The sequence below is a fragment of the Acipenser ruthenus genome, chromosome 5, assembly GCF_902713425.1.
Source record: "Acipenser ruthenus chromosome 5, fAciRut3.2 maternal haplotype, whole genome shotgun sequence".
Classification (NCBI taxonomy): domain Eukaryota; kingdom Metazoa; phylum Chordata; class Actinopteri; order Acipenseriformes; family Acipenseridae; genus Acipenser; species Acipenser ruthenus.
In genome coordinates this window covers 37383779-37410070 of record NC_081193.1, presented here as the reverse complement: position 1 = coordinate 37410070, position 26292 = coordinate 37383779, and the positions used below count along the sequence as shown (strand labels likewise).

General features: G+C 38.7%; 1 protein-coding gene across 5 annotated transcripts in view; it reads right to left on the bottom strand.

The window, feature by feature from the left end:
* Positions 1 to 26292, bottom strand: part of LOC117402512 (monofunctional C1-tetrahydrofolate synthase, mitochondrial-like) — a 114442-nt gene that overhangs the window by 17226 nt on the left and 70924 nt on the right. For 4 of the 5 annotated variants that reach the window (XM_034003732.3, XM_059024124.1, XM_034003734.3 and 1 more), the window contains 2 exons: positions 18243 to 18350; positions 17863 to 18015 (listed from right to left, as the gene is read on the bottom strand). In XM_034003732.3, coding sequence (XP_033859623.3) covers positions 17863 to 18015; positions 18243 to 18350 — 261 coding nt within the window. The remainder of the gene's footprint in view (positions 1 to 17862; positions 18016 to 18242; positions 18351 to 26292) is intronic. The other variant, XM_059024123.1, reaches the window with a different exon arrangement.

Sequence of the window (26292 nt, the reverse complement as noted above, 5' to 3'; positions counted from 1 at the left end):
TTACTCATAAGTCTTTCACAAGGGACTCTGTCAAAGGCTATTTGAAAATCAAGATAAATTATATCATAAGCTTTGCCACCATCTACATTAGCTATAGCACCCTCAAAAAAGGTTAATCAAGCATGACCTCCTTCTTCTGAACCCAAGCTAGCTATCCCCAATAATACTGATGTTGTGTAAATAGTCTACAAGCTTACCTCTTAATATTGCTTCCATCATTTTGCATGTTACAGAAGTTAAACTAATAGGTCTATAATTATTTGGGTCTGTCATCCCCCTTTTTAAATAATGGCACAACATTTGCAAGCTTCCAGTCTCACCCGTTTCTACAGAACTATTCATTATAGTAGCCAGTGGATAAAGCATATCTGGGCCCGGTGACGTGTTTCTCTTTAGCTCTTGTAGCTTGTTTAATACCTCTACTTCACTGATGGTGAAATCTTCGATACCTGTGTGTGTGCAAATGGACAGCATATTATTTGTATCTTCTCTGGTGAAAACCTTAAAAAATATATTTGTTTAATACGCCAGATATTTTGCATTCCTCATAAACCTTGTTTTCATATTCATCCCTTAATCTCCTCTTTCACAGTTATTTTATAATATTGGAAGATTTTTTTAGGATTATGTTTAGCATCACTGGCAATATTCATTCCAGCTCTCTTGGCCTTCCTAATATCCATTTTAACAGTAACATGCTGTTGTTAATATTGTATATTTAAAAACAATGGGCTATTTCTTTTTTGCTATCCAAGGACAATAACATCCTGTCCCTGAACAATATGGATTATACAAAATAAAATTGGCCTTTTGAGTGCTCTCACTTTCTTGTTCCCAGAGGAGTCTGAATAGTGAAGTCTTCGTGGGCAAGTAACCTTAGTGACTGAGCACCTGTGATAATTACTGTATAGTCTACCTGCTGATGAGCAGAGCATGCTTTTGGTCCATATTTACCTGTTTAAGCATACTCCTATATTCTTCCCAATTCTCCCAACTTTCCTGCAAGTCACACATACCTGTATTTTTTTTCCCTAAGTTTTTTTTTTATTGATCTGTTTAACCATCTTGGTGACTGCTTGTTAAATCTGGTCTTTTTCATTTTATTTATATACTTGTCCTGCATGTGTTGCATTATAACTTTAAATCTGTTCCATTGAACTTCAACTGTCATATCCTCCAATTTCTCTGCCCAGTCTATTTCTCTTAGTTCCTGTCTCACCCTTTCTAAAATTATAAACCTTAGGTTTCTGCAGCCTATTGCCTGGAATCCCAGGTAATTTCAAATGGAACCATGTTACGATCACTTGACCCCCGTGGTTCTACTTCTTCTATATTATGTAGCATGTACTGGTTGTCTATGAACACAAGATCTAAAATTGCTCTGTCCCTTGTCGGGTTTTTGACACACTTGGTCAGGAAGCAGTCATTTACTGCATCAATCGGTTCAGTTTCTACGTTACCAATTCGCACTGGATTTTCCCAGTTTACATTGGGAAAATTGAAATCAGCCATGATTAGTATTTTTGCCCCTACATGCATCGGATAATAATGTGTTATAATTTCTATTCTGATCTGGGGATCTGAAACATACCCCAATAGAAAAAAAAATGTCTTGCTTTTACCTAACAGCTGTACCCAAATTGACTAGATTTGGTTTGTAGACAGATAAATCAATGTTTGTTTGTTTGTTTTTTTTACTTCCAACCCATCCCTAACATACATAGCTACACCTCCTCCTCTCCTATCTAGTCTATCTTTTTGGAATAGTTTCTACCCCAGTATGTGGAAATCTTCTCCATCTTCCGGACTAAGCCCAGTTTCTGTGATTCCAACAATGTCATACTTTTCAGTTGATGTGTGTTTCTAGTTCTAACTATTTATTTCTGATGCTTCTGACATTTAGACACAGGTATTTGATTTTTGATTCTATGTGACTTAGAACTTTGGCCCTAATTAGAACCAGATTTTAGTTCCCACCCACCCCCGTCTAGATTAAATCTTCCTAAAGGTTCTTTCTATGCTGCATGCCAACTGCTTCCCTATCATTAAGGTGTAAGGTGCTCCAATGACCTACAAACCCCAAACCCTCCCTTCTGCATTTATTCTCTAACCACATATTTAAACCAATGAATCTGCTAAGCCTCTCCTTCCCTGCTCTCAGAACTGGAAGCACCACAGAGAAGATTACTTGACTCCTTTTCTCTTTAAGCCTAGCAGCAAGTTCAGTGAACCTTTCTTTCAGTACCTCTTGTCCCTACAGGGACAAATCACTGTTGGTTCTGTACCAGCCCCGTTTGTGACCCGATCTACTCTGTCGATCACATGTTCCACTCTGGTACCAGGGAGACAAATAACACTCGTTTACTTCTGCAAAACTTCCTGTACATGTCTTATAATTGAATCCCCCACTATGATTCTGCCTGACTGTCCCTCTGCTAGTAGTACCCACACTATCCTCCACTGTATTACTGACCTGTTCTGTAGCCTGCTGCAACTCTTCACTTTCCTCCCCCTGGTTGCTATCCGACCTGTTCCTGTGGCCCAAGAACAAGAAACCTGTTTGCAGGTTCTGTACTCTCCTCCTAGTGGGGCCACACACAACTCCACCTGGGAGTCTATAAACTGCATAAACTGCTCTAACTCCTCTACAAAGACCTGCTAACTCTCCTGTCACCAATCAGATCTTACACCAAGTGCACTACACAAAATGTACTCTTACTTCTTCAGCCAGGATCACTAACTTTATTATGTTTTCTGCTAGTAGTGTCATGCCAGCCTTGTTTTAGATATTAATTGATATGTTACTGAAAGTTTAAGTGCTTTTTGATTTAAACGAATAGTTGATCACTCTGGTAACCACATGGTACATATGTTTTTCAAACCTTATAAATAGGTTCAGGTGTCGAAAAGAAAAATGCATTTAAGAATATTTTTAGCTAACATGGTCAGTACTGAGTTTGCCAAAACAAACTACAGGAACACAGGTAGGATTACATGCTTATATTCCTACTGGTTTTAACCCAAATTATCTAACCTGGTATAAACAATGGAAAGTATTAAAATATTATTTACTATGTCTGATTTATCTTACCTGCTTTCCATGTAGTTTGTTTCGCTCACAGATTTTGTAGTACTGCAAGTCACTTCACTAAAAATCAGATCTTCCTCACCCATATTTTATTTGTTGCACAAAAAAAGTACTCTGTTATTTAGACAGAAGGTTTATTGACAAATGTATAGATTGTGTGTTTTTAGCATTGCAGTTATATAAACATGTGTATTAACTTATGCTGGGTTGAGCTAACAAACCATGCAGGCCCAATAACAAACAAACAAACAAGCATGTACGTTATTGGTGCTTTTAAAAACTGTATCCAACAATAATGATAGACAAAATTACAGAAATAATAAAAAAATAAACTTTTATCCCCGGATCACACGTAATACAGCCCACGATCAATGAAGGAACTAATGATGAATGATGTGGATGCGTGATTGCTTCGTGATTGACAGGAGACCGAGACTGGAAGGTTGGGATTGACACGCCCTGCAGGCATGCAGGTTTATTTACATAAAGACGTACAGGCAGGAACCTAATATGACGCTACCAGCAATGGTAGCTCATGTGGGACATATGGCCCGGTGTACAAAATGCAAAATAAACACTGTACAAAAACCATCAAACAAAAAGTGCTGTGAAGATGGTGCGCACTACTCCACTAACATGATTTTCATTACATGAGAGTAGATGTTAAAACTTCATGCTGATTTGAACTCAGCTCTTGCCAAGATAAGCACCAACTAAGCTTTACAGTAAACTAATGTGATCCATCTGCATCTCCATCCATTTGTGTTTCATTCCATCTGATGATATAGATATCCTTCTGCCTGGTGTTGATGGCTGAAGTGTAATGCTGGCTCCAGGGATCAGCTTATTTTGCCTCCCCAGAGCATTAGCACACACAACAGCTGCGATGCTGCACATCAGCATGACAACCGTCTGGATTGAGCTAAGTAGGGTACATCTCTGGGGTCGTCAAGTGGGCACCTTCCATCCTCGGTGTTTCGTCGACTAGCCCACGACACCTCAAGAGGTGCTCGACAGTGATTCTGGCGTCCCAGCTTCAACCCCCTCCATCCCCCACTCAACTCAGCCCAGCTTACTTACCCGTACATCTGCGTTGTTTTCTTTCTATTGTGCTTGAGATCCCCAGCCAGAATCTTTCCGTCTCAACCACAGCCAGTTGCTGCTTCAGATAAGTTCTTCACTGTGCGACACAACTCTTGACCACTGAACCCGACATCTCTGAGAAACCGGGTTGTACAGTGTGCCACAAATCCTCGACAACCCACCTCCACTGGGTAAACCCGGACTCTCCATCCTCGCTGTTCAGCTTCAGCAGCTAGCTGTGCAAACTGAAGTTTCTTCCTCTCATACCCCTCCTCCACAGCATCCTCCCACTGTTAACTCTACCAGATGAACAAGGCGTGCTGATCCAGACCACAAGACAATGTCTGGTCAAAGGTTACTGGTGGCAATCTCTGTTGGATTAAGCCGGTGACCAACATCTGCCAGCATTTTCCAGTCTCTAGCAGCTTCCAGTTGTCCTGGGCGAGGCATGGTTTTAACACCTTTTCTTGGTGGTTGCTCTCCTGGACGGTCGAATATTGTCTTTTGTGTGCAATGCTTTGATGGAACTGGTGGCAACTTATTGGTCATGTTACGCTTGTCTTCCAATGCTAAGGCCAAACATCACAGCACCTGGTCATGGCGCCAAGTAAACCGTCCTTGGCTAAGAGCCACCTTACATCCTGTCAAAATGTGCCTTAATGTTGCAGGTGATGAACACAAAGGACATGAGGGATCCTCACCCACCCAGAGGTTTAGGTTATGTGGTGATGGGAGAACATCATATATTGATCTGATGAGGAAACTGATCCTGCTCTGTTCCATTGTCCATAGGTCTTGCCAGCCGATCTTGCGTTGTTCCACACTCTCCTATTTCATCCATTATCCTTGCTTGGCTTGGAAAACTACCTTTACACATTTCATCCTCTTCTCCTGCTTTTGCACCTCATTGACTACCAGCTTCCTCCACTGAGCTGGGGTTGCCTTGTGCCATGTAGGAGGAGCTGAACTGAGACCAAGACCCCCTCTTCCATGCTGAACTTGCCCCATAATATCACCGATTCGAAGGGCAGCCTTTGCATCTTCCACGGCTTTCTTTGCCACCCACTTTCTTCCAGTTTTCAACACAGGTGCTGCCTCCCTTACGCATTTGTCGCATGAATCTACTAATGTCATTTCCAGTCGGACCTTGGCGCACTTAAACTCCTCGGTTAGAGCAGAGACTGGTAGCTGCAGTATTCCTTTACCATAAAGTCCCACTCTGCTGAGGCAGCGTGGAACTCCCAACCATTTCCTGACGTAATGGAAGGTCCCACTTACACCCCTGTCTGTTATACTGGGTGGAATCTATTATCCCGAAACTAATCCACAAACAAGCTTATTATGAATACTTAAAAAATATCTTATTTTAAAGATGCCTGAAAGGAATAGCACACTATTTACCTTACTACTTTTCTTACTACTGTATTTTTAAAATGTGGCTTTCACTACAGTAAAATATTTGAACACTGAAAACCTTTTCAAACCTTATTTTTATTTGATTTAAAAAAGTTAATACCATATTATAAATTGTATATAGTCCAGACTGTGTTAAGCGCTAATAAATAGGCCTTGCTCTGTATCACTGGTGCAGGACTGTTACTTGATAGATGTGGTATACGGTTAACTTCAAGTCACGCCAATAAACAACACCCTCTCCCACAGGGAAGTTATTGCATTTTGGTGTCAAGAACATTAGCGCTGACCTTTTCCACCTAAAGGTGTTTATCTTGTATCAACAAATAAAGCTCTTGCTGCTAAACACAAATATTTCCTGTAATATTAAACAGTGAATGCTCAAAGTTCTGCTCTTATAAAAGTAGACTGGTAGTGATGCCATAGTAGAGCAGTAGCCATTTAGAAGCATTCAGCCGGTATGCACCTACCCTCCTATCAAGAGGTTCCATTACAGGGAGTTTGCAAACCCAAGTTAGAATTATTTTGACCCGTGACCTTATCAATTCTTGATTTCCGAGGCCTTTTACGACATGGGCGGTTTAAAAAAAAAAAAATGTAACCGATAATCCATTCAACTACTTTGGTCAGAGAAGATTTAAAAAAAAAAAAAAGAAAAAACACCTTCAATATTTTGAAAGTAATTATAGCATAGTTGTTTTTGTTTCAGATCAGTTTTATTTCACTTTTACTTTTTAAAATCAATTTTAACTTCAAATCCAAGTCTTTCCAGTCCAAGATTATATCTATAATAATTTCTAATGAAAAGCAAAGCCAAGCTAAACTAGTCTTTAGTTGCAGTAACTGTTTAACAGGAAAAGGCTGGGTGGTGTCAGTGTTGGCAGGGAGTTATATAGGAATAGCATATGAATACAAAATAATATTAATTAAAAACAACATTTCATATTGCTGCCTTCGGTCATATTTTTAAAACCATATTTTTACATATAGCACTAACTATTTGCTCTACCTAAAACCCGAATTACAACCACTGAATAAAACGAAACATATTTATAATGTGTTCATCCTTTAAAAATGAACAGAGTAGGGCTGTGCGAAATGTTTTTTTTGTCTGTTTTACACATCTACCCTACTATATATCAAGGGTAATTCCCCCTATTGCCAACATGCATGCTGCTGTACAGCTGAAGATGCTTGGAACTGTTTGCCTTATACATGAACATTAGGTGAACAGATCAGTGTCGGCAACTAGATATACAGTATTTTGAAACCCAACTGATGTGTGAACTTTTATTTGTGAAGCAAATTCAGTAGATGGCAAGACAAAAAACACACACACTCACTCCTTCACAAGTAATGGGGAGATAAGAATAAAGTAGGTTTGTCTAGGGATAAATTGTCCACCAGGTGATTTTTGAAAACCTCAATTTTTTTTGTATTCAGGTTCCTGTAAAGTTTCAACTAGAATAGATACCTTAATTTATATTGTATATTCTAAGTTATATAAAATACTTTTAAGTACATAAAACAATAAATTATACTGGTGACCTTTCATTTTTTAAAGAATATATCATTTTGCAATGTGATCAATTATTTTTATTTATTTTTCCCCCCAGTTTGGAATGTTTTTTCTCATCACCATAGCAAGACCCCCCACAGCACAGACATTCTGAGGGCGTGTGAGTGTCCTCCGATCTCCCAAGCCTAAAGCCCGAATCGCTGTTATAGAACAGAGATCAGCCCTGTTTTTTATCCACTCTGAATGTGCCCAATGTCTGGCCACTAGGGTTCGCTGTTGCGCGATGAGGGTAAGGAGTCCCTGCCGGTTTCCCATCCCCCACCCGGGAGCGTCAGAGCCAAATGTGACCCCCCTCTTCTGATTCCCCTCCAAAGTTCGGCCTCTTTCAAAGCCTGGACGCAAACTGGCACTGTCCAAGCTGTATGACTCATCCTGCGCTCCCTGCTGCAGTGCTTTAACTGGATGAGCCACTCAGGGACCACTCAATGTGCTGATTGTTAAAAAAAACATGAAGGAAACATTCATAAAAAATAAAAAATAAACACTACAAAAAATCTGTAATTGTAATTTTGATCCATGTTGCTGTTTTAAACAAAATATTGTTATAGACCATCTGTATGTGATTTATCTTTCAGACTCTATTCTGAAGGAGGCTGTGTGTTCCGGTGGTTAAAGAAAAGGGCTTGTAACCAGGAGGTCCCTGGTTCAAATCCCGGCTTACTCACTGACTCACTGTGTGACCATGAGCAAGTCACTTACACCTCCTTGTGCTCCGTCTTTCAGGTGAGCCGTTGTTGTAAGTGACTGTGCAGCTGATGTATAGTTCATACGCCCTAGTCTCTAAGTACAGGAAAATTGTTTTAAAACATTTAGGGTGCGTTACATTATGGACTTTCTCTAGCTTTACTCTCAGTACTGTACCATAATTGCATAGAGCTAATGGAATAAGTGCCCAATGCAACTTTACCCCCTACCAGACAACAAAGCCAGCACCCTAACCAGAGGCTTCCCACCACCACCACTGTTTCCTGTGTATATGTTACTTTATTTTTTTATCATTGCTTTTTTCTGTCATAGCGTTTTACTTGGCAACAACAAATGATTTAGCCTCCTCTTCCATCACTAGAGTATTATTCACTCAGTATAAAACTATCACTCCCCTCCTCAAAAAACCTACCCTCGACCCCACCTCCCTCCAGAGCTACCGTCCTGTCTCCCTCCTACCCTTCCTCTCCAAAACCCTCGAGCGGACTGTACACCGCCAGCTCTCTGCTTTCCTGTCCAACCACTCTCTGCCTGACCCTCTCCAATCTGGCTTCCGCTCTGCTCACTCCACTGAAACCGCCCTCCTGTCTGTCACCAACTCACTTAAGTGTGCCCGAGCTGCTTCTCCTTGACCTCTCTGCTGCCTTTGACACTGTTGATCACTCTATTCTACTATCATCTCTTGCTGACCTGGGGATCTCTGGCACTGCTCTGGCCTGGTTCTCCTCCTACCTCTCCAACCGCACTTACCAGGTAACCTGGCATGGAGCAACCTCCACACCTCACCCTCTCTTAACTGGAGTCCCCCAAGGGTCAGTCTTGGGTCCTCTCCTGTTCTCTCTCTACACCCGCTCCCTGGGCCCCCTCATCGCATCCTATGGTTTCTCATACCATTTCTATGCTGATGATGCTCAGATTTTCCTCTCCTTCCCCACCTCTGACTCCACCATCTCCTCCCGTATCTCTACCTGTCTGTCTGCTATTTCCTCCTGGATGCACTCGCATCACCTCAAACTCAACCTCTCTAAATCTGACCTCCTTTTCTTTCCCTCCTCCTCCCCCTCCTCTGATCTCTCTATCTCTGTTCCTCTGGAATCTACCACACTCTCTCCCTCTTCCTCCGCTAAGAACCTTGGAGTCACCCTGGACCCCTGCCTCTCTTATTCCCAGCACATCTCCACTCTGGCATGCACTTGCCGATTCTTCCTGAGCAACATCCGAAGAATCCGACCCTTCCTCACCAACTACGCTACCCAGCTCCTGGTCCAGGCCCTGGTACTCTCCCGCCTAGACTACTGCAACTCCCTCCTGGCTGGCCTCCCTGTGTCCGCCACCCATCCGCTTCAGCTCATCCAGAACTCTGCTGCCCGCCTGGTGTTCTCTCTGCCTCGCTTCGCCCACGCTACTCCACTACGCCGCTCGCATCCAGTTCAAGACTGTAGTACTAGCCTACAGATGCCTTGACCAGACTGCACCAAGCTACCTGCAGACCCTCATCTCTCCCTACACCCCCACTCGACCTCTCCGCTCCGCCTGCACTAGAAGACTGGCTCTACCTCCGCTACGCTCCCCTGCCTCCAGAGCCCGCTCCTTCTCCACCCTTGCTCCGCAGTGGTGGAACGATCTTCCTACAGATGTCAGGACTGCCCAGTCCCTGACCACATTCCGGCGCCTCCTTAAGACTCACCTCTTCAAACAGCACCTGTAGAACTCCTCTGTTTGTATCCTGGGACACTATCACCCTTTATTTAAATGTGTTTTATTTTGCTCTTATCTGCCCCCTATTTTACTGCATTTAATCCTGTACTTCAGAATACTGTAATCTGCCAAGTGTTTAACCTGTAGTATTTTGTATTTAATCATATCCTGATGTAACTATCACTATTTAATCATATCCTGATGTAACTATCACTATTATCTGCTATATTATTGAATTATGGTTTGTCACACTTGAACAAAAGTTATTGTATTTCTTGCTCTTATTGTATTACTTGTATTGTAACACTTGAAATGTATTTGCTTACAATTGTAAGTCGCCCTGGATAAGGACGTCTGCTAAGAAATAAATAATAATAATCACTTAAACTGTGAAAGGCGGCTGCTAGTAACATTAACTTCAGAGCACATTTTTATTTCCTTCATGTGGTTTTAATAAAGAAACCTCAAGTAATTGTCCAATGGCCTCAAGCATTTTCCATACTTGTTCCAGCAAAACAATTTGTTTTTAAAACCGAGGCCTTGAGAAAACAACCATTTGCTAGTCTCACAAGAATTAAATTATTTATTTTTTGATTACCGTATAAAAACTATCTCAATTTGGAGAAAGAGCACAATTCTAAATCAGAACCAGATTTTCTTTTTTTGAAGAGTCATGCAGGTAGTTCAGTGTAAAATGTCTGCAGTGGAGGAAACATTAAAAACAAGCAGACTATGCTATGCAACCATTTCAGAAAGGTTCGGTTTCTAATCTGGAACTGAAGTACAGTTCTGGAAATCCTGGATTATATGCTTGATTTGATTTGATTTAAAATATCACTTTATCCTTGTAAATACAGAAAAGGAAATACCTTTCTGTTTAATGTCCCACGAATCACAATTTGGTGGATTAATCTTATCATGGTTAGGCTGTAAAAAGGAAAAAAGACCTGGGAATTTTGCTGTAACAGTAAAGTTCAAGAAAAAAAAATTCAAAACCCTTTAGCATTTGGCAAGGAGCATTTTCATCTGGTCACTCTGATAGATCCCATTGTGAAAGCAGCAGATGACTGTGCAACAATTATAAAGCCATCAACTTTCAGGATATTAATGACCAGTTTTGTTTGAAAATCCATTTTGCACTGCAAAATACAAGCCAGCCATTACTAATGCACTTTAACATGCTGTAAAATAAAGTAATAGTATTATGATGTCCTAATTCTCCTCGACTTCTCTGATGCCTTTGACACTGATATCAGGACTGCCCAGTCCCTGACCACCTTCCGGCACCTCCTCAAGATTCACCTCTTCAGACAGCACCTGTAGAACTCCTCTTTTCCCTCTGGACACTTTATCACTCTTCCTTAATGCTCTTTACTTGCTCTTATCCGCTCCCTATTTACTGCATTTAATCCTGTACTTTAGAGTACTGTAATCTGTCAAGTGTTATTCAATCTGTAGTATTTTGTATTTAATTATATCCTGATGTAACTATCACTGACACTGTTATCTGTTCCGTTACTGAATCGTATTTTGTCATATACTTGTACTTGCTAGAACCAAAGTCATTGTATTTATCTTGCTCTTAGTTGTATTAATACTTGTACTGTGATTCTTGAAATGTATTTTAGTTTACGACTGTAAGTGGCCCTGGATAAGGGCGTCTGCTAAGAAATAAATAATAATAATAATAATAATAATATGATCAATTTGACCAAAGATAAAAACACGTCTGAAAAGGGCTTACAAATAGCCATGTAATTAATTCTAGGCAAATCTGTTAAACCATGTTTTAATAGGTGATATAAATACCTCTATTTTAAACCAAGCATACCTCAGCATATTTATTTTTATAATAATTGAATCATGTTACAACCTAATCAGAGATGTCAGTGTTGTTGTTTTTCTCCCTTAATATTGTTAATCTACAGAAGGGGTATGGATATATATCTGAACAATTTACAGTAAACTTTGAATATGACAAAGGATCTCTGCATGTTCAAGTTAAAAAATGGTCTTTATACTGGAGGAGGTTTCTTTTTTTGTGATGCAAATGGGGTCCTTCATTCGCTTATGCATGTTTTATGGTGGAAAGCTTGTTAAAAAAAAACTTTCACTACCCAAGAAATCGGTCAAGGCATATCATAAATTCCATAGTGGGGAACACCTTTACATTAATTACATTAATTCACATTAATAGCAGGAGAGAAAGTCAGTCTTTGATTTCTTATTTCCTTTGGGCCCAGCACTTATTCAGTATGGGGCCTGGGTGGAAACTCACTCAGAGAAATAACAAAAGTGATGTTACCCTGCTTAGTGAAAAAACACAGAAGGCGGCTTGACATTGTTCAGTACTTTCATTACCATCACCATGTACGTACTGCACTTTTTGATAAACTGATACCAGTTTATCATTAAAAAACAACACTATCATTGAAGCAGCAACCTCCATCTTATTTATCCCCAAGTGTGTTACAAACTCCAGACACAACATGAATGATCCGATCCTCAAAATGAAAGAATACTTATATATCTAATGTGTACTGTGCAGCAGTCATGTTTGGATTTTGTAATCCAAACAAAAAAAAGTGCCAGGCTTTTAACAATGCCTTAGCTAGGTGCTGAAACTAGAACAGTACAGTGGAAATGCATGCTCAAAACAAATTCCACCCTTGAAACAAACACTCTAAATTTCTACTGATCTTAAGATAACTAGATTCAGACTAACTGTTCATGGATGACTTCATTTGAAAGTGCATTTCCTTGCATCAAATCTGGCTAGAATGCAGACAAGTAATCAAAAAGGAAATTATTTGATCACATATTCATGGAGAGAGATTGCAGAAACAGTGTTTATTTTACACGGTTCTCTAATGGGTTTTGTTAATTTGTCCGAACAACAAGTGAAACGGCAGTCCGTGCATTCAGCCAATATCAAAGATTATAATTTTTCCCAAATATTAGAGAACATCCGACAAAAAGGCTGATCATTCCGGTTCACAAACCCCATCACACTCAACCTAACTGAAGAAAAAACTCCAACATGTAGTGTGCCAGAGGTTCCTTCGAAAAATTCTGGAGGAGTGAAGCAGCTAAATAAACACTTGCTGCACAGAGTACACAGTTTACTCAGGGTGCTATTATTCACAAGGAAGACAGTGTTTACAGTTGTACTGCACCACACAGAAAGAATTCTGAATTGTTCCTCTGGTCAGCAAGTCCTGGAAGATATATCTCCCTAGTGGTGAAGGGCTCCTGGAAAATTTCACATCAAGGAAGCTGTGAAAATTTTGGCTGCCATTGAACTTCCACTGCAGTCTCAAGACAAACAGCATAAAGCTGTATTGTACATATCATGTATCCCTAGCATTAGGACCTTTCATTTTTGCAGTTGCAGCATGTATCAGAAACAGGATACCTTACCTTTAAACTCAATTGTTTCACATTCAGCATTCAGTTTGCGTTGTATTTTTTTTTTTTTACAGCTCTGACCACAACTCCTCTTGTTTCACTTGACTGACCTCTTACTGGAAACGGATCGTTCATTCATTCATTCATTCATTCATTCAACTACCAAGTGCAGCTGGTTACAGTATCAGTTCACAATGAGTGAGAAGCGAAAAAGTTGTTTATTATTGTTTTTGTTCACCAAGTTAATTCTGTATAATGTACATTTAACTAAAATAGGATGTTGAGTTAACTGAGGTTGACTGTATTTTTAAAGGACTCAAAGTCAATTATTATTATTATTATTATTTGTTTATTTAGCAGACGCCTTTATCCAAGGCGACTTACAGAGACTAGGGTGTGTGAACTATGCATCAGCTGCAGAGTCACTTACAATTACGTCTCACCCGAAAGACGGAGCACAAGGAGGTTAAGTGACTTGCTCAGGGTCACACAATGAGTCAGTGGCTGAGGTGGGATTTGAACCGGGGAACTCCTGGATACAAGCCCGTTTCTTTAACCACTGGACCACACAGCCTCCCTAATTAATGATAATCCATTGTAATGTCAATCACAGCCTTTACTTGCAGTACCAGGAAGATAATAGCGGGGGTGGGAGTGTTTGTGCAGTGATTTTTGTATTGTTTTGCAATGTGGTAGCGAAGGCTCATGCTCAGCCTTCAAGTGTGTTGTTCTTTTGTTTAAACCTTTTATTTTGGCCCATGTTCCGTGTTTTGTTTGTTCCTTATTATTTTTGTGTTTAACAAACGTGTGCATATGCATTTAAACTGCAGCTTTCTGTCTCTGGGTCTAATTCCTGCTGGTTGCCAGTCTGGGCCATAACGCTACCCTGTTACAGTTGCATTCTGGCAACACTGTTGAGTCCCAAATGAAATAGCAGGCTACAAGCTGTATTGTCCAGAGAACAATACTTTATGGTTTCTGCAACTCAAAGGCTTTGAGACATTAGCTTTTGCTAATAAACTTGGACTCTTCAGTTAGGATCTCTGCCAAGAAACTATTGTCCTGTGGAAACAATGCACTTTTGTGTTGAGTCGGGACAAAGTTGCTGATTTTTTGCACACTCTGACAGACTGGACTGTGCTGCTGCAAAAAAATAAATAAAAATGAAATGTCAATCCAGATTACTACCTTTTCTCCAATGTATTACAATAAAAAAAATTAAGAATTGATACAGTGTAGTAAAGTATAGGTATATTTCTTAATAAATACTGTCCCGAAGCCAAGTCTTGCTCAATTCATGTTTTGAATTACTGTATTATCCTAGGAAAGCATTTGGGCTCCAGTACGATCCTGATTTAATACTATGCTGATACAAGAAGAAGTTAAAATAAAAGGACAAGTAAGTTAATGTCTAAAAAATGAGTTTAAATCTATTCCAACAGATTAGTAGTACCTGCCAACCAAGTACCTACAATTACAAAACAAAGACAAGGCAAGTAACATAGAGCCTACACAGTATGTTACATATAACACATTAGAGGCTACCACAAAATTCACAAAACATGGAATAAAATATCATAGCTACGACATTTCTAAAGCACACAGGTTCATCACAATTGGACAAGCGGTTCCCAAAACGTGTTGTGAACCTAAAGCTCATCACTGTTCAGAACTGTAAAAAAGCATAGCAAAGTAACTGGTTGACAAATTTATGAAAAGGGGTTCCTAAGATTTAGTTACATTTGCCAATAAAGTATCAGCATTATGAAAAAAAGGATATTCAGTCTGAGAAATAGCTATATGAAAAGTTTAATCAAATTCAGGCCAACGGTTAATTTGTGGAGCAAAAAACATTTTCTTTTTGTGAGGCTGCAGATTATTTATTTACAAGCTTCCACCCCAGGCTCAAAATTGCTTGTGAACAACATCATTGCTTTCCTGAGCATGTGACCCCTGACTTCCTGCTCCCCACTTCCAGAGCAAAGATATGATGTCATCAGTCCACCTTTGAGACTGCTGTGACCCTGGGGTCAGGGCGACGCAGATCTGGGATAAGAACCACGTCATTAAAAGCACTGCTTGTTTTAATGCTGATATCCTCTGATAACGCTCTGTTCGTTTAGCTTGGAAACCTTTCGAGGAAAGATATTTTAAAAAATCAGGTACCAACAATATAAACGCCATTAAGGCAGCCATTGTTTTATGGAATACAATTAAAGCATGATGATACAAAGTAACATGACACATCTGGCTTATGCATTGTTAATACTTTTGATATAAGACAGACCTCATGACAGAGGCTCTGATTAACTCCACACTATACATTTATTTTCCCCTTAAATGGAAAGTTGCTCATTTGTAATTCTGGTAGACCTATATTCATATTTAGCAGTGTAGCCCACAATAAGTAAAACTGATTTACAAACTCATTATCTAATATTTTATTTCTTACTACCGTACTGTATTTGTACAACAAAAAGCAAGGCATAACAGACACATTTAGCCTGCAGTGTTTAACCCTATACATATTAAGTCAATAACTTAAATGGTCTCAATTTGTGATATCAATATCTCAAAGTTTTTGTTTTCTGTAAACCAAAACCTCACCTGACCACAGGTCAGTGAAGAGAACCATTACAAGTTTTCAGAACAGTGAAACTATGCAAGCACTACATACTGAAATATGAAGGATCCTAACACTTCCCAAAGTATGAAGGGAAAAATTATTAGAACATCCTCCGGTGTAGAAAAAATTAGCTGCAACTTGAAGAATTCAAACTGTTGTATAGTTTTCCTGAGCCCTTTATTGCTGTTCTGTAGTAAAGGCTCAATAAGAAGAAACCTTTGTGTATGCCTAAGTAGCTTTGGGTTAACTTATTTCCTGGCAATGCAAACACACAGGTATAACTTCTAGGTCTCTGCAGTGTGACCAGCGAAGGTCCATGAAAATCAAGGAATCCTCTTCCGCAGGAAATACTTCCTTCCCGGCCCAGAACACTTGACAGTTTCATAGGGAGTTTACAACATACAGCCAGGAGTTTGTGGAGCTCTTGCCGAGCATACTCAAATATAAGGAAATTGGTGTCTGATGTGATAACACCAGGATAGTGTTCCTTTCAGGAAATCTTGTAACTTCTGGTGTCACGCAGAACTATGACTTCATTGCTTTACTCTTGGTCTTTTTTTAAATGCCAGAATATGTTTAGTAAATCCGACTGGTTTTAGCCGGTAGACCACTTACATTGGCCCAGGGTTGCTAAATGGTAAGATTACTGTGAACATCTGGGAAAAGGTACTGACTGTTAAAGTAATGTTAAGGTTTTCAAGGAATGTAATTGTTGATAAGCACTACAACATACAAAAAACATGTAAATGGTCATTAGCCTGATGAAATCAATGTTACATAACCCCATACACATTACTAAAAATTAAATTGCAAATGTTTGACATTGATCATTATGTGAACTGTTCAACTTCAAAACAGGTTGGGCCACTGTCAAAACAATTTCAATGTAATGCTTGATTGTTAAAACTTAAAATGGCTGTGGCTGTCTCTTTTCTTAAGACAGTCACTAAGGTTACTGAGATGACACACTTTGTTTCTTTCCTAAGGGATCTGTGAATCGTCATGGCCTGATAGAAAACTCTTCTGAGTTGTACAAATGCACTGTTATCTCCCTATAGCATACACTTATAGTTGGGCTGAATTGATTAATAAATGAATGAATGAATTAATGAATGAAGATTGATTCTGATTCTGGATGGAATGTTAGATTCTAAGCAGAACAGAAATAAGACACACATATTAATAACTTCTTTCCAACAAAACATACTGAAAATAATCATTTGACAAAATATGACACACCACACCCTTACTGTATTGCTCTAGCTTATTATTATATATATAGTAAACATTTCAAAACGTGATTATATTATTAAAGTGGATTGCATGTCTTGTCCTATTCTACATTAATATTATATTTGATAAACATGTCATACGTGATTAGATCTTTAAAATTGATTGCATGCTAATTTGCATGATTTGGAAGACTATACAAAAACATTTCCACATAAAATCAGAACATAAGACTCGGCCAAACTGGCAATAAGTCCTGGCTGAACATTTCCATCTGCAGAACATCAGGGGTGGGGGAACCAAACCTATTCCTCCACGTCCAAAAGAAACACAATACTTATGCAGGGTTCCACTAAAATCATATACATATACCACTATACTGCAGACCTCTCCTTCAACCCAAACACATGTATTTACCAAACCGAACAAATCAAAGGGACAAAAGCATGACCACAGTCCATGACCATTAAACAGCCATTGTAACCAATTATAGGGTCTCTACAAAGAATAGAACAATTAGCGATGGAAGAGAAAGAAAAATTCCATTACCATTTTTGCCTTCCTTACATTAGCCAATTATCACTTTGACCAATTACAATTTCAGCTTTCCTTACACTAATGTCCTTCACATAAATATTAGAGCCACCCTCAAACACATTTTCTACAAAACAAATAAACTTCATTTTCAAGCTTAATGACTTATTAAAAACACACGTACAAAATTAACATTAAAGTGAATTTCTTTTATTTACTGCACCCATTATTTAACTTTGTCTTTCAGGACTATGGGTGGCACAGGGCAGCCAGCGGATTCCTCTCCCTGTCTTGTATAAACAGGAAACCATTTGCCTTGACACATGTACAGAATATGCATCTTTAAGGAAAGACAGCACACTTGTTGTAGAAATGTTTGTCTACTTTTACAATTACATTCATTCCAATCCACTACCAAGCACCTTTATGGCCAAAAAAAGGTAAATCCTGCCCCAGGTCTACTAGCTCATTGCTTTTCTTTGGGGTTTTTTCACTCACCGCCCCCACGAGTGGATAAATGAATCCTGCCCCAATGCTGGCTCGCACATCCCGAATGGGCAGAATAAAGCCAGTAGGAACTCCTTTCTTTTCAGGCTGGTGGGACAGGGACAGGTGGGTCTTTGCCATGCAGATGGGCAGCATTCCAAAGCCCTTTCCATGGGCAAGTACAAGAAATATTGTTATTATTTATAAACCAGGAACACAGTGTTTTACAAGGAGTAAAAAGGATAATGATGCTTTCAGATGTACAGCAGGTCTGAGGCAAATCACAGCGGATTATTGTATTTTTTTTTTATTGGAAACTCGTTCAAGTTAATTAACAGGATAGTAGATAAGAAAAATATGCAATGAGGGTCCTGGAAGTTGTAAAGTCTTACCTGCTTGGTGTAGCGGTCTATTTTAGTTTGCGCTTCAGGAGACAGTTCAATATCCTCAGCCCCATAGACCTTCTGTGCAACGGTCCTGATCTTTTCCACAATGGGTAGCTGAAAATGAAAACAGGAATGTTTTACAAAGATGCACCATCCAGAGAGAAGAAAGCTAATACTCAAGAAAAACAACTAAACCCTTAATATACTTGCTCATCAGCAAGTTGCAGCTCAAACGGCGACAGTATATCCAATACATATGTTTAGGAAAAGTCACAAACTGGCATCCGCATTACATTCCGAAACGCAGAGTAATTTAAATTTTAAAACCCCAAACGGTCAAATTGACGGACTGGCTTGGCACTTCTAGTGTTAAAGGACAAACATTGTAAGTAGGATATAACCATATAGTAAAAGTCATCATCTTCAAAAATATTTTTTTACGATTTTAAGAGTTAAATGTTTAAAGCTATTTAATGGTTCATTAAAACACACACACACACACACACACACATCTCCACAATTGTTTTATCTCTGCACCTACAGACTCTATAACTAAAAAGTTGTATTTATCTCCAAAATATCCTGTAATGGGTTAATTATGTAACTGTATGACTCATCAACTTCATTCAAAAGTAATACTTTCCATAAGCTGTAGAAAACACAGTCTGATATTACATTAACTCTCTATACAGGTTATTTTTTTAAAACACCAGACGCTTATGAATTAAGAAATAGTGAGACATTAACCAGAACAGAGATGCTGGATTGTTCCTAACCAATGTGTACAATATTTATTAAAAAAAAAATAACACAACCAAAAATTACTGTAGACCATCCTCTAATCTAATTGTTTTTGTCTTATAGTTTATATTGAAAGGGTGTTAGTAAAGTGGTATTGTATATTGTACATAGGAGGCTGTGTGGTCCAGTGGTTAAAGAAAAGTGCTTGTAACCAGGAGGTCCCCAGGTCAAATCCCACCTCAGCCACTGACTCATTGTGTGACCTTGAGCAAATCATTTAACCTCCTTGTGCTCCGTCTTGGGACGTAGTTGTAAGTGACTCTGCAGCTGATGCATAGTTCACACACCCTAGTCTCTGTAAGTTGCCTTGGATAAAGGCATCTGCTAAATAAATATATATACAGTAGTAGCCTTCATGAAACTAGATATTTAAAGATTTACTGAACTACTTACTGGACTAGGTTGTTTTCAGTAAGACCGATCCCCACATCAACGGTTTGATAATTCTGTATGGTTCCTAATCGCAACCTGTATGCCCTGTTTTAACTGTGATGTCAGGCCCCAATGAAGCTGCACCACACCTGTGCATTAGAACGTATTACTAATCGTGATTCTTTACTACTACAACTGGCAGTGCGATACAGGTCAAGGAAGAAGCATTAGCAGGGCGGCAAACCTAAGCTGTATAAGAGAGAAATGCATCACATCCGTAAGTGCACCAATAAGACCACAGCTACAGTAAGCAACAATACCCCGGGTATCTTTTTTTGCTATTAGGATAGACATTATTCTGAACAGTAAACACTGTGGACTTACTAAATATGTTTTTTGGCGGTGGTGCATTTGTTACCCTACTCAGACTGCTTGCTTGCTTACTAAATATCTTGGGTGTCCCTAAATAGATAATCAATAGCTCTTTAAATATATGCAACTGGTTTCGATCAGCAAGCCGTCTCACAAGTGCAGTGGTTCCCCAAAATGAATACATTTTCTAGGAAAGACAAATGACAGAGGATGGGGTACGTATTGCCCACGTTACTCCAATCAAACCAATGTTTTGTAAATATCTTAGTATGCCTGAATAGATAAACTACCCTCTCTTCAAAAAGAGTCCAGACTCACAGTACAGTGCCAGTATGTAATAAAATAAAAAAATTCTCTCTCCATTTATGTGATAATTTTTTCCAGGAATGACATCTGAAAACACATGACAGACATAATGTTAACTCAATAAAGCTTCCTAGACACTGTCCTATAGTGCAAGCTAAAATCCTCAGCTAACGGGATCAGTTCATTGAAATCACAACTTGCAAATTCAATAACTGGAATCAGCCAATGTTTTATAATACCTACAGAAATCAAGGCTCTACTGATGGTAACATTAAGATAATTTTTTTGTTTCTTCATTGTGGAAGAATATATAAATCTACAGTGGAATAGTGGTTCGCAAACTTTTGTAAAATGAGAATAACCATGGTGCTTAGAGATTTTCCCACAAACCACTACCAAATGGGGTCAAAAACACATATTTATTAAACAAACAATATGCTTTAGGTAGACTATATTTAACTCATATACTTTCACTGAGGGGGGTTAATGGTTAAATTGTCGCATCATTCGTTACATTTTAGCAGTGATTGACTACACCGTAAGAAATATTTCATAATCTTTTCAGTAGACGGATACATTGCAACTAGGGTGTTGTCAGGAGTAGAGGTGTTAATAGCCAAATGGAGGCCAAATATAGGTGTTAGTCTTGGTGTTTATATAATAATAAACACTATTATTTACAATTGAATGCTGTACACATACAGCCTTATACAGAAATGCATGGTGTAGTATTTAATAAAAAGTGACAGAGGGCTTCTTATGATGGTTTTTCTGATCAGTTATAAACATTTCCAGTATGTTAAAGTTTAAACAAAAATTGGAGGACACTAACATGTCTGGACAGGAGACACTTGAGTTGTTCAGAGGCTGTGTTACAGTTGTACAGATTTACAGTTTGGTTGTGGGGGGATGTATTTGCCTAATTTTAGAATTTTTCCAGTAACCACATGGAAATTTCCCAGGATCACAGATTGGGAGCATCTGATATAGAACAGAAGAAATACCAATATAAAACTACCAAGAATAGAGCATGAATTTGCTTACAAGTAAACAGATGGCCTGTGCTCTGAAATTGTTCTGTGTAAAATGGCAAAATGCCAACAATCACCTGCTTTGCTGTGACGCATATTGTTCTTGGGAAGCTGAAATTGCTGCAAATTCACATTGCGAACATGCATTTGTATTGTGGCTGCCTACTTCAAGAACAGTGGAGCCTTCAATGTTGTGAAGAAACAGACCTGTCCTTCCACGTATTATGCTGTCAAAGAAGAAAATGACTACATACACATTTACTAAGAACTGGCTTATACATCTAAAGGTAAACTGCCAAACATTTTTTTTTTGTTCATCTATTAGGTTAGTGTACAGTCCCACAAGTTTATACAAAACATACCTCATATAGCTTTATGGTCATTTAAACAGATTTCACACACAACATGTTGAAAGCTCCCTACTGAGTGCTTCCATATGGATCTCAAGCATGATTAATACTGAAGTAATTAAGAAAGTTCCCAAGTATGCTTTTATGCAGTTGCCAAAGCTTTAACCTTGGGGGATCTTCAATAATTGTGAATTACGTGAGCAGAATTTGTGTAACTGTACTCCACACCCACCAAGCACAAGTGTTGATAAAGACAAGGTTGCTTTTTTTCTTTTATTTATAAACTATTTTGAAAGATGAGTGTATTGCTCCGAAGGCAGGTTTGTTACAGAATACTACAATTAAAAAATTCAAAAGGTGTACAGTACAGTACAGTACAGTATGTGAATGCTTAATGATTTTAGGAATCTCTTTGACATGGGTATCAGGAAATAAATTATGTCACACGGTCAAGCACTGCACGTAGACACACAACTTCACGGAAAACATGGTTCCGTAATGCAAATGAAACTTAGGAATTACAACAGTATCTTATAAATCAATCAGTCAGAGAGAGAAAGGAAGAAGAAAAAAAGAAAGACCTTACACAGCGCTCTTTCCGATTGGGAGAGAGAGTTACAACATCGATCCTTTCTCTCTTTATCACAAGGGGCCAATGCATACCGGACTAGTACAGAGAGAGAAAAAAAAGAAACCTAACTTAAATGAACTACTGCACACTGCAAGTCATGTATTCTATGTATCTTAATTCTGTAGTTAGGCTTTTTTTTGTTATCCCTTCACCGTCCTGTGTGCATTGCACTTAGTCAAATAAAACAAAGAACCCTTTGACAAAAACAATTTTAAAAAATACTCCAAAGAGGTTAACTTTCTTGTTTACTGTTCACATGACAATGATGTTTTCTGTGACCTGTACTGTACAGTAGGAGGTGGGACAAAGTCAATGTTGCATTGTTATTTTGATTTAGGTTGCTAAAATCTTTTCAGCATTGGAGGTAAAATACCAAAAACGGACGACAAAGCAAAAAAAGCAGAGTATATTTCGGCCAAGGATCATGTCAAGACATTTCCCAAAGAAACTCTACATGCAGATGGAAATTGTTTTGCACATCTTGTGATGTGACTTTGGAGAAAATACGATCGATCAAAAATAATTTAGCTTTGGAGTCACACACTGAACAAAAGGCTACAAAAGAGGCTGCTAAATAGAACGTAAAACAGCTTTCAGAAACAGAAACGTAAAATGCAGCGCAGACAAAAAGTACCCCTGTCAGTTGTAGCCCAGTTAAATCAGTACTACAGGTACGATCTAGCACAGCCACCTCAGTTCAAACAACCTGCTGCTTACTTTTTAAACACAGTTAGAATTTTAGACCTGGATTTTCTTTCTTTCTTTTGACCGAGTACCAGTAAACTTAATTCCTAGATCGGACAAACAACATGACAACAAACGTGCTGCATATACAGCCTTTATTAAAGAATGTCAGAGTTTTGTGACTGTTTCTAATCGATTTCTACATCTGTATAACTTGGCAAAGCTTTATCTTACACTTCCAACCAATTCAGTGGATACAGACGTGCAGTCTCAATGTATGGGCAAGTTTTCACACCAGAGGCAGAGAATGTCGGCAGCTTGCCTTTAACAAATGACAGCACTCCGTTTTAGTAATGAAGCAAGTACCACTATTCTTAAGCTTTTATAGTGCTCTTTAATATGATCTACATTTATTTTATGTTTAAACAGGTCTGTGAAATCCAAATTTTATTCCATAACTTACCCAAGAAAAATATGTAAAATTTTCCATGATTTAAGTATACCCCCAATAATGACATATGGTAACGGAAAACTTCAGATTAAAAATCATGTGTTAAAACAATAATATTTATTTGCTTGTAATGTCTTTAGTTCAAATGATAGTAAATCAATCATTTTCCTATGTAGAGTATCATCCATAAAACAATTCCACGGGAAAGCCAGAAATAAATAAATAAAATTAAATTAAAATCACAAAATAATGTAATAAGAACACCAGAGAATAAAACGACAAGCAGCTTTAGACAGCTTGAATTTAAAAAGGGGTTTTCAGTCTATGAGAGAATACAAATTGTTTTTGTACATGTTCACAGTTGTTTGAGTTATTCTTCAGTCCAAACATCATGCGGAAGAAAGAAAAAAAAAAAAAAAAGTAGGCTATTTTATCCCCTCGCAATGACCCCTTAATGTATTTTTTCCATTAAGAATGACTGGGTTTAGTCTGTCCTCCAAAAATATGTTTCTACATGACTGACTGCCCAAACTGATAAAACATTCATTCACTGCAATACCAGTCCTTCGTGAGAACCAAGCAACAACAACGTCATAAACAGGTTGATAAAAACCTTACTGTATAAGCGTTTGAACTTGCATAAGCATCTGACCGCATGGGCTAGATGAAGTGCCAAACTGGTCAACGCTCACACCAGTCGAGAAATATAGTTTCTTTTTGTTATTATTTTTAACTACATACTGTACTGTATTGCATTTATTTTTTTAATTATGTTGCTTAAAAATGTATGCAAGATACTCCTCCTCTCCCCCCTCCCTAAATTGGAGTTGAGCGGTTTGGCACCAACATTATACAAGCTTAGTCTTCACATCTCCCTCTGAAAATATCCTAAATACTTTCATCCTTTGATAACATCAACCCCACTGGCTGGGGAGCATTTGTTCATATTATGCTAGATGCCTCTCCATGTTATTTTTAGGCCTGTTATGAGTACCCAAGCTAGATTAAACACCTAAACTTCCCAGACCGCTAAGACTATTCTATGAATAAACAGTTACTGTGTGCAGCATGAGTTATGGAGCTAGAAGATTTATGTTTTTGTTTTGTTTTTCTTTCTGAAATGTCAAAGCTGTAACTCACGCTAAATAACAAGCAGATTACATTTGAACCTCGTTCACTTGTCATTTTTGACAGATATCACTACATTACACATTACTGAGCTTAAACAGCCAGTAGCTAAACAAACCTCTATGTTGATGAACATTTAATAAGGATAACAAATTAATTTACTGTCATTTTTGCCATTGTTAAGCCTTGTACAGAACTTTGTGTTGAGCAGCTATAAACTGTTTTAAAAGCCAAGGTGAACAAGTCTTTAACTCCACAGTACTATAAAGCCCCTTTCACACTGGCACTTCTACTCGGGTCCGGACCCGGGTTCTGGCTACCAGGGTCACAATCCCGCGTAGTGTGAAATCATGTGCCTGGGTCGTACCCGGGTTAGCCTGGGTCTCTGCGACCCATCTCAGGATGTGGATTGACACGCTTTGACCCGGTTTCAGCGAGACAAAATGCATGACGGCCGACGAAATAACAAACAGCCACGCCTGCGTGAAGGTTTCACTTCCACAAGGAACATTTTGTTTATTCTGTTTACCCATATTTTTGTTGCTTGAGACACACCATGAGCCACATTGCAACAGGGATGAAGAAACATTTGCTCTAATCAACATTTGGTCCGACGGTTCAATCCAGAGAAGCTTGGATGGAAGCGTCTCTAAAAAGCTGCTTCAAGGGCATTGATACGCGCATTGTTTACTTTCGTCTGTCACCCAGGTCAACTCTGCTTTATTAAAAGCAGTGTGAAATCGCGTAGCTGACCTGCATGACACCAGGTCCTGACCCGGGTAGAGTATGCCAGTGTGAAAGGGGCTTTAGATGAGGAATGTGTATTCTGGATAAAGAAGGGGCTTGCCAGAATCACAGATCTTGTTTCTGGTAGAGCAAAATGCATCAGATGATCTCTCCAAATAAGAAAGACTGAAATTCAAAAGGACTTTATATGTCATGACATGAGCCTTGTGAAGTACACAGAATCTGACTTGTAGCCAGTGTGACAGAACTAAAATTGTTATGTGTTGGGTGTGCCTTGTGTCAATCAAAACCCTAGCAGCTAAGATACTCATTTGGTTAGCAAAGTGAAAACTAATTAATGTACTGTACGGTACCTGGTTTACAATTAAACTTTTCTCCACGTATTTGCTTCCTAGAAATTGAAGACATTCCCGTCAAAACAGGAAATAGCCCTAAATCTGAAGACAGAAATAAAGATTATAATATGCAGCGCTAAGGTCTTATCCAAGTGGCTGAATTGGCAGTGATAACAGTCACTGATCCAAGAACACTGCTTTAGAGAATAGCTCAAGAAACAAAAACTAAAAGAAAACCTGTACTGGTAATTAAAATGTGCTATTGATGAACTACTTCTGCCACACACTATTCTGACAACTAATCATCCAGCATTCGTGAGTTAATTCTATATCCGCTCTATACAGTACAGTGCACAGTATCATGATTTTGTAATGCGCCCCGTTATAAGAACAAAATGTGTTTTGCCAGAGGAGCTATGATGAATGCTTTATATTTTATATTTTGGACAGACCGACGCTGCTTAAAAATGTTCTATAGATAATCACTGTAAAATGTTTTAACCCTTTGCAGACCTGGTACGACATTAAAATGTTTCCTTTCTGGTCATCAAAAAGGCGTCAATCACAGGTCCCTAGTCATTTTTTCTCCGAAAAAAGCTTTCAATGGCTGAGAGAGACCTACAGAAGCCAAGAGAAGCCGGAGAAGAGGCGGATCTGTGCAATACACATAGTCCCTTCACCACAGACATAACATGGACATAAACAAACAAGATAGCGGCTTCCGTATCCAACGCTCAAAGAAAATCGTGGACATTTGCCATGCTTTTTGAGATGTTATAGTAATAAAATAATGACTTGGATAGTATTATGGAGGAGTTTGGTGATACATCGAGTGATCAGGTGACAAT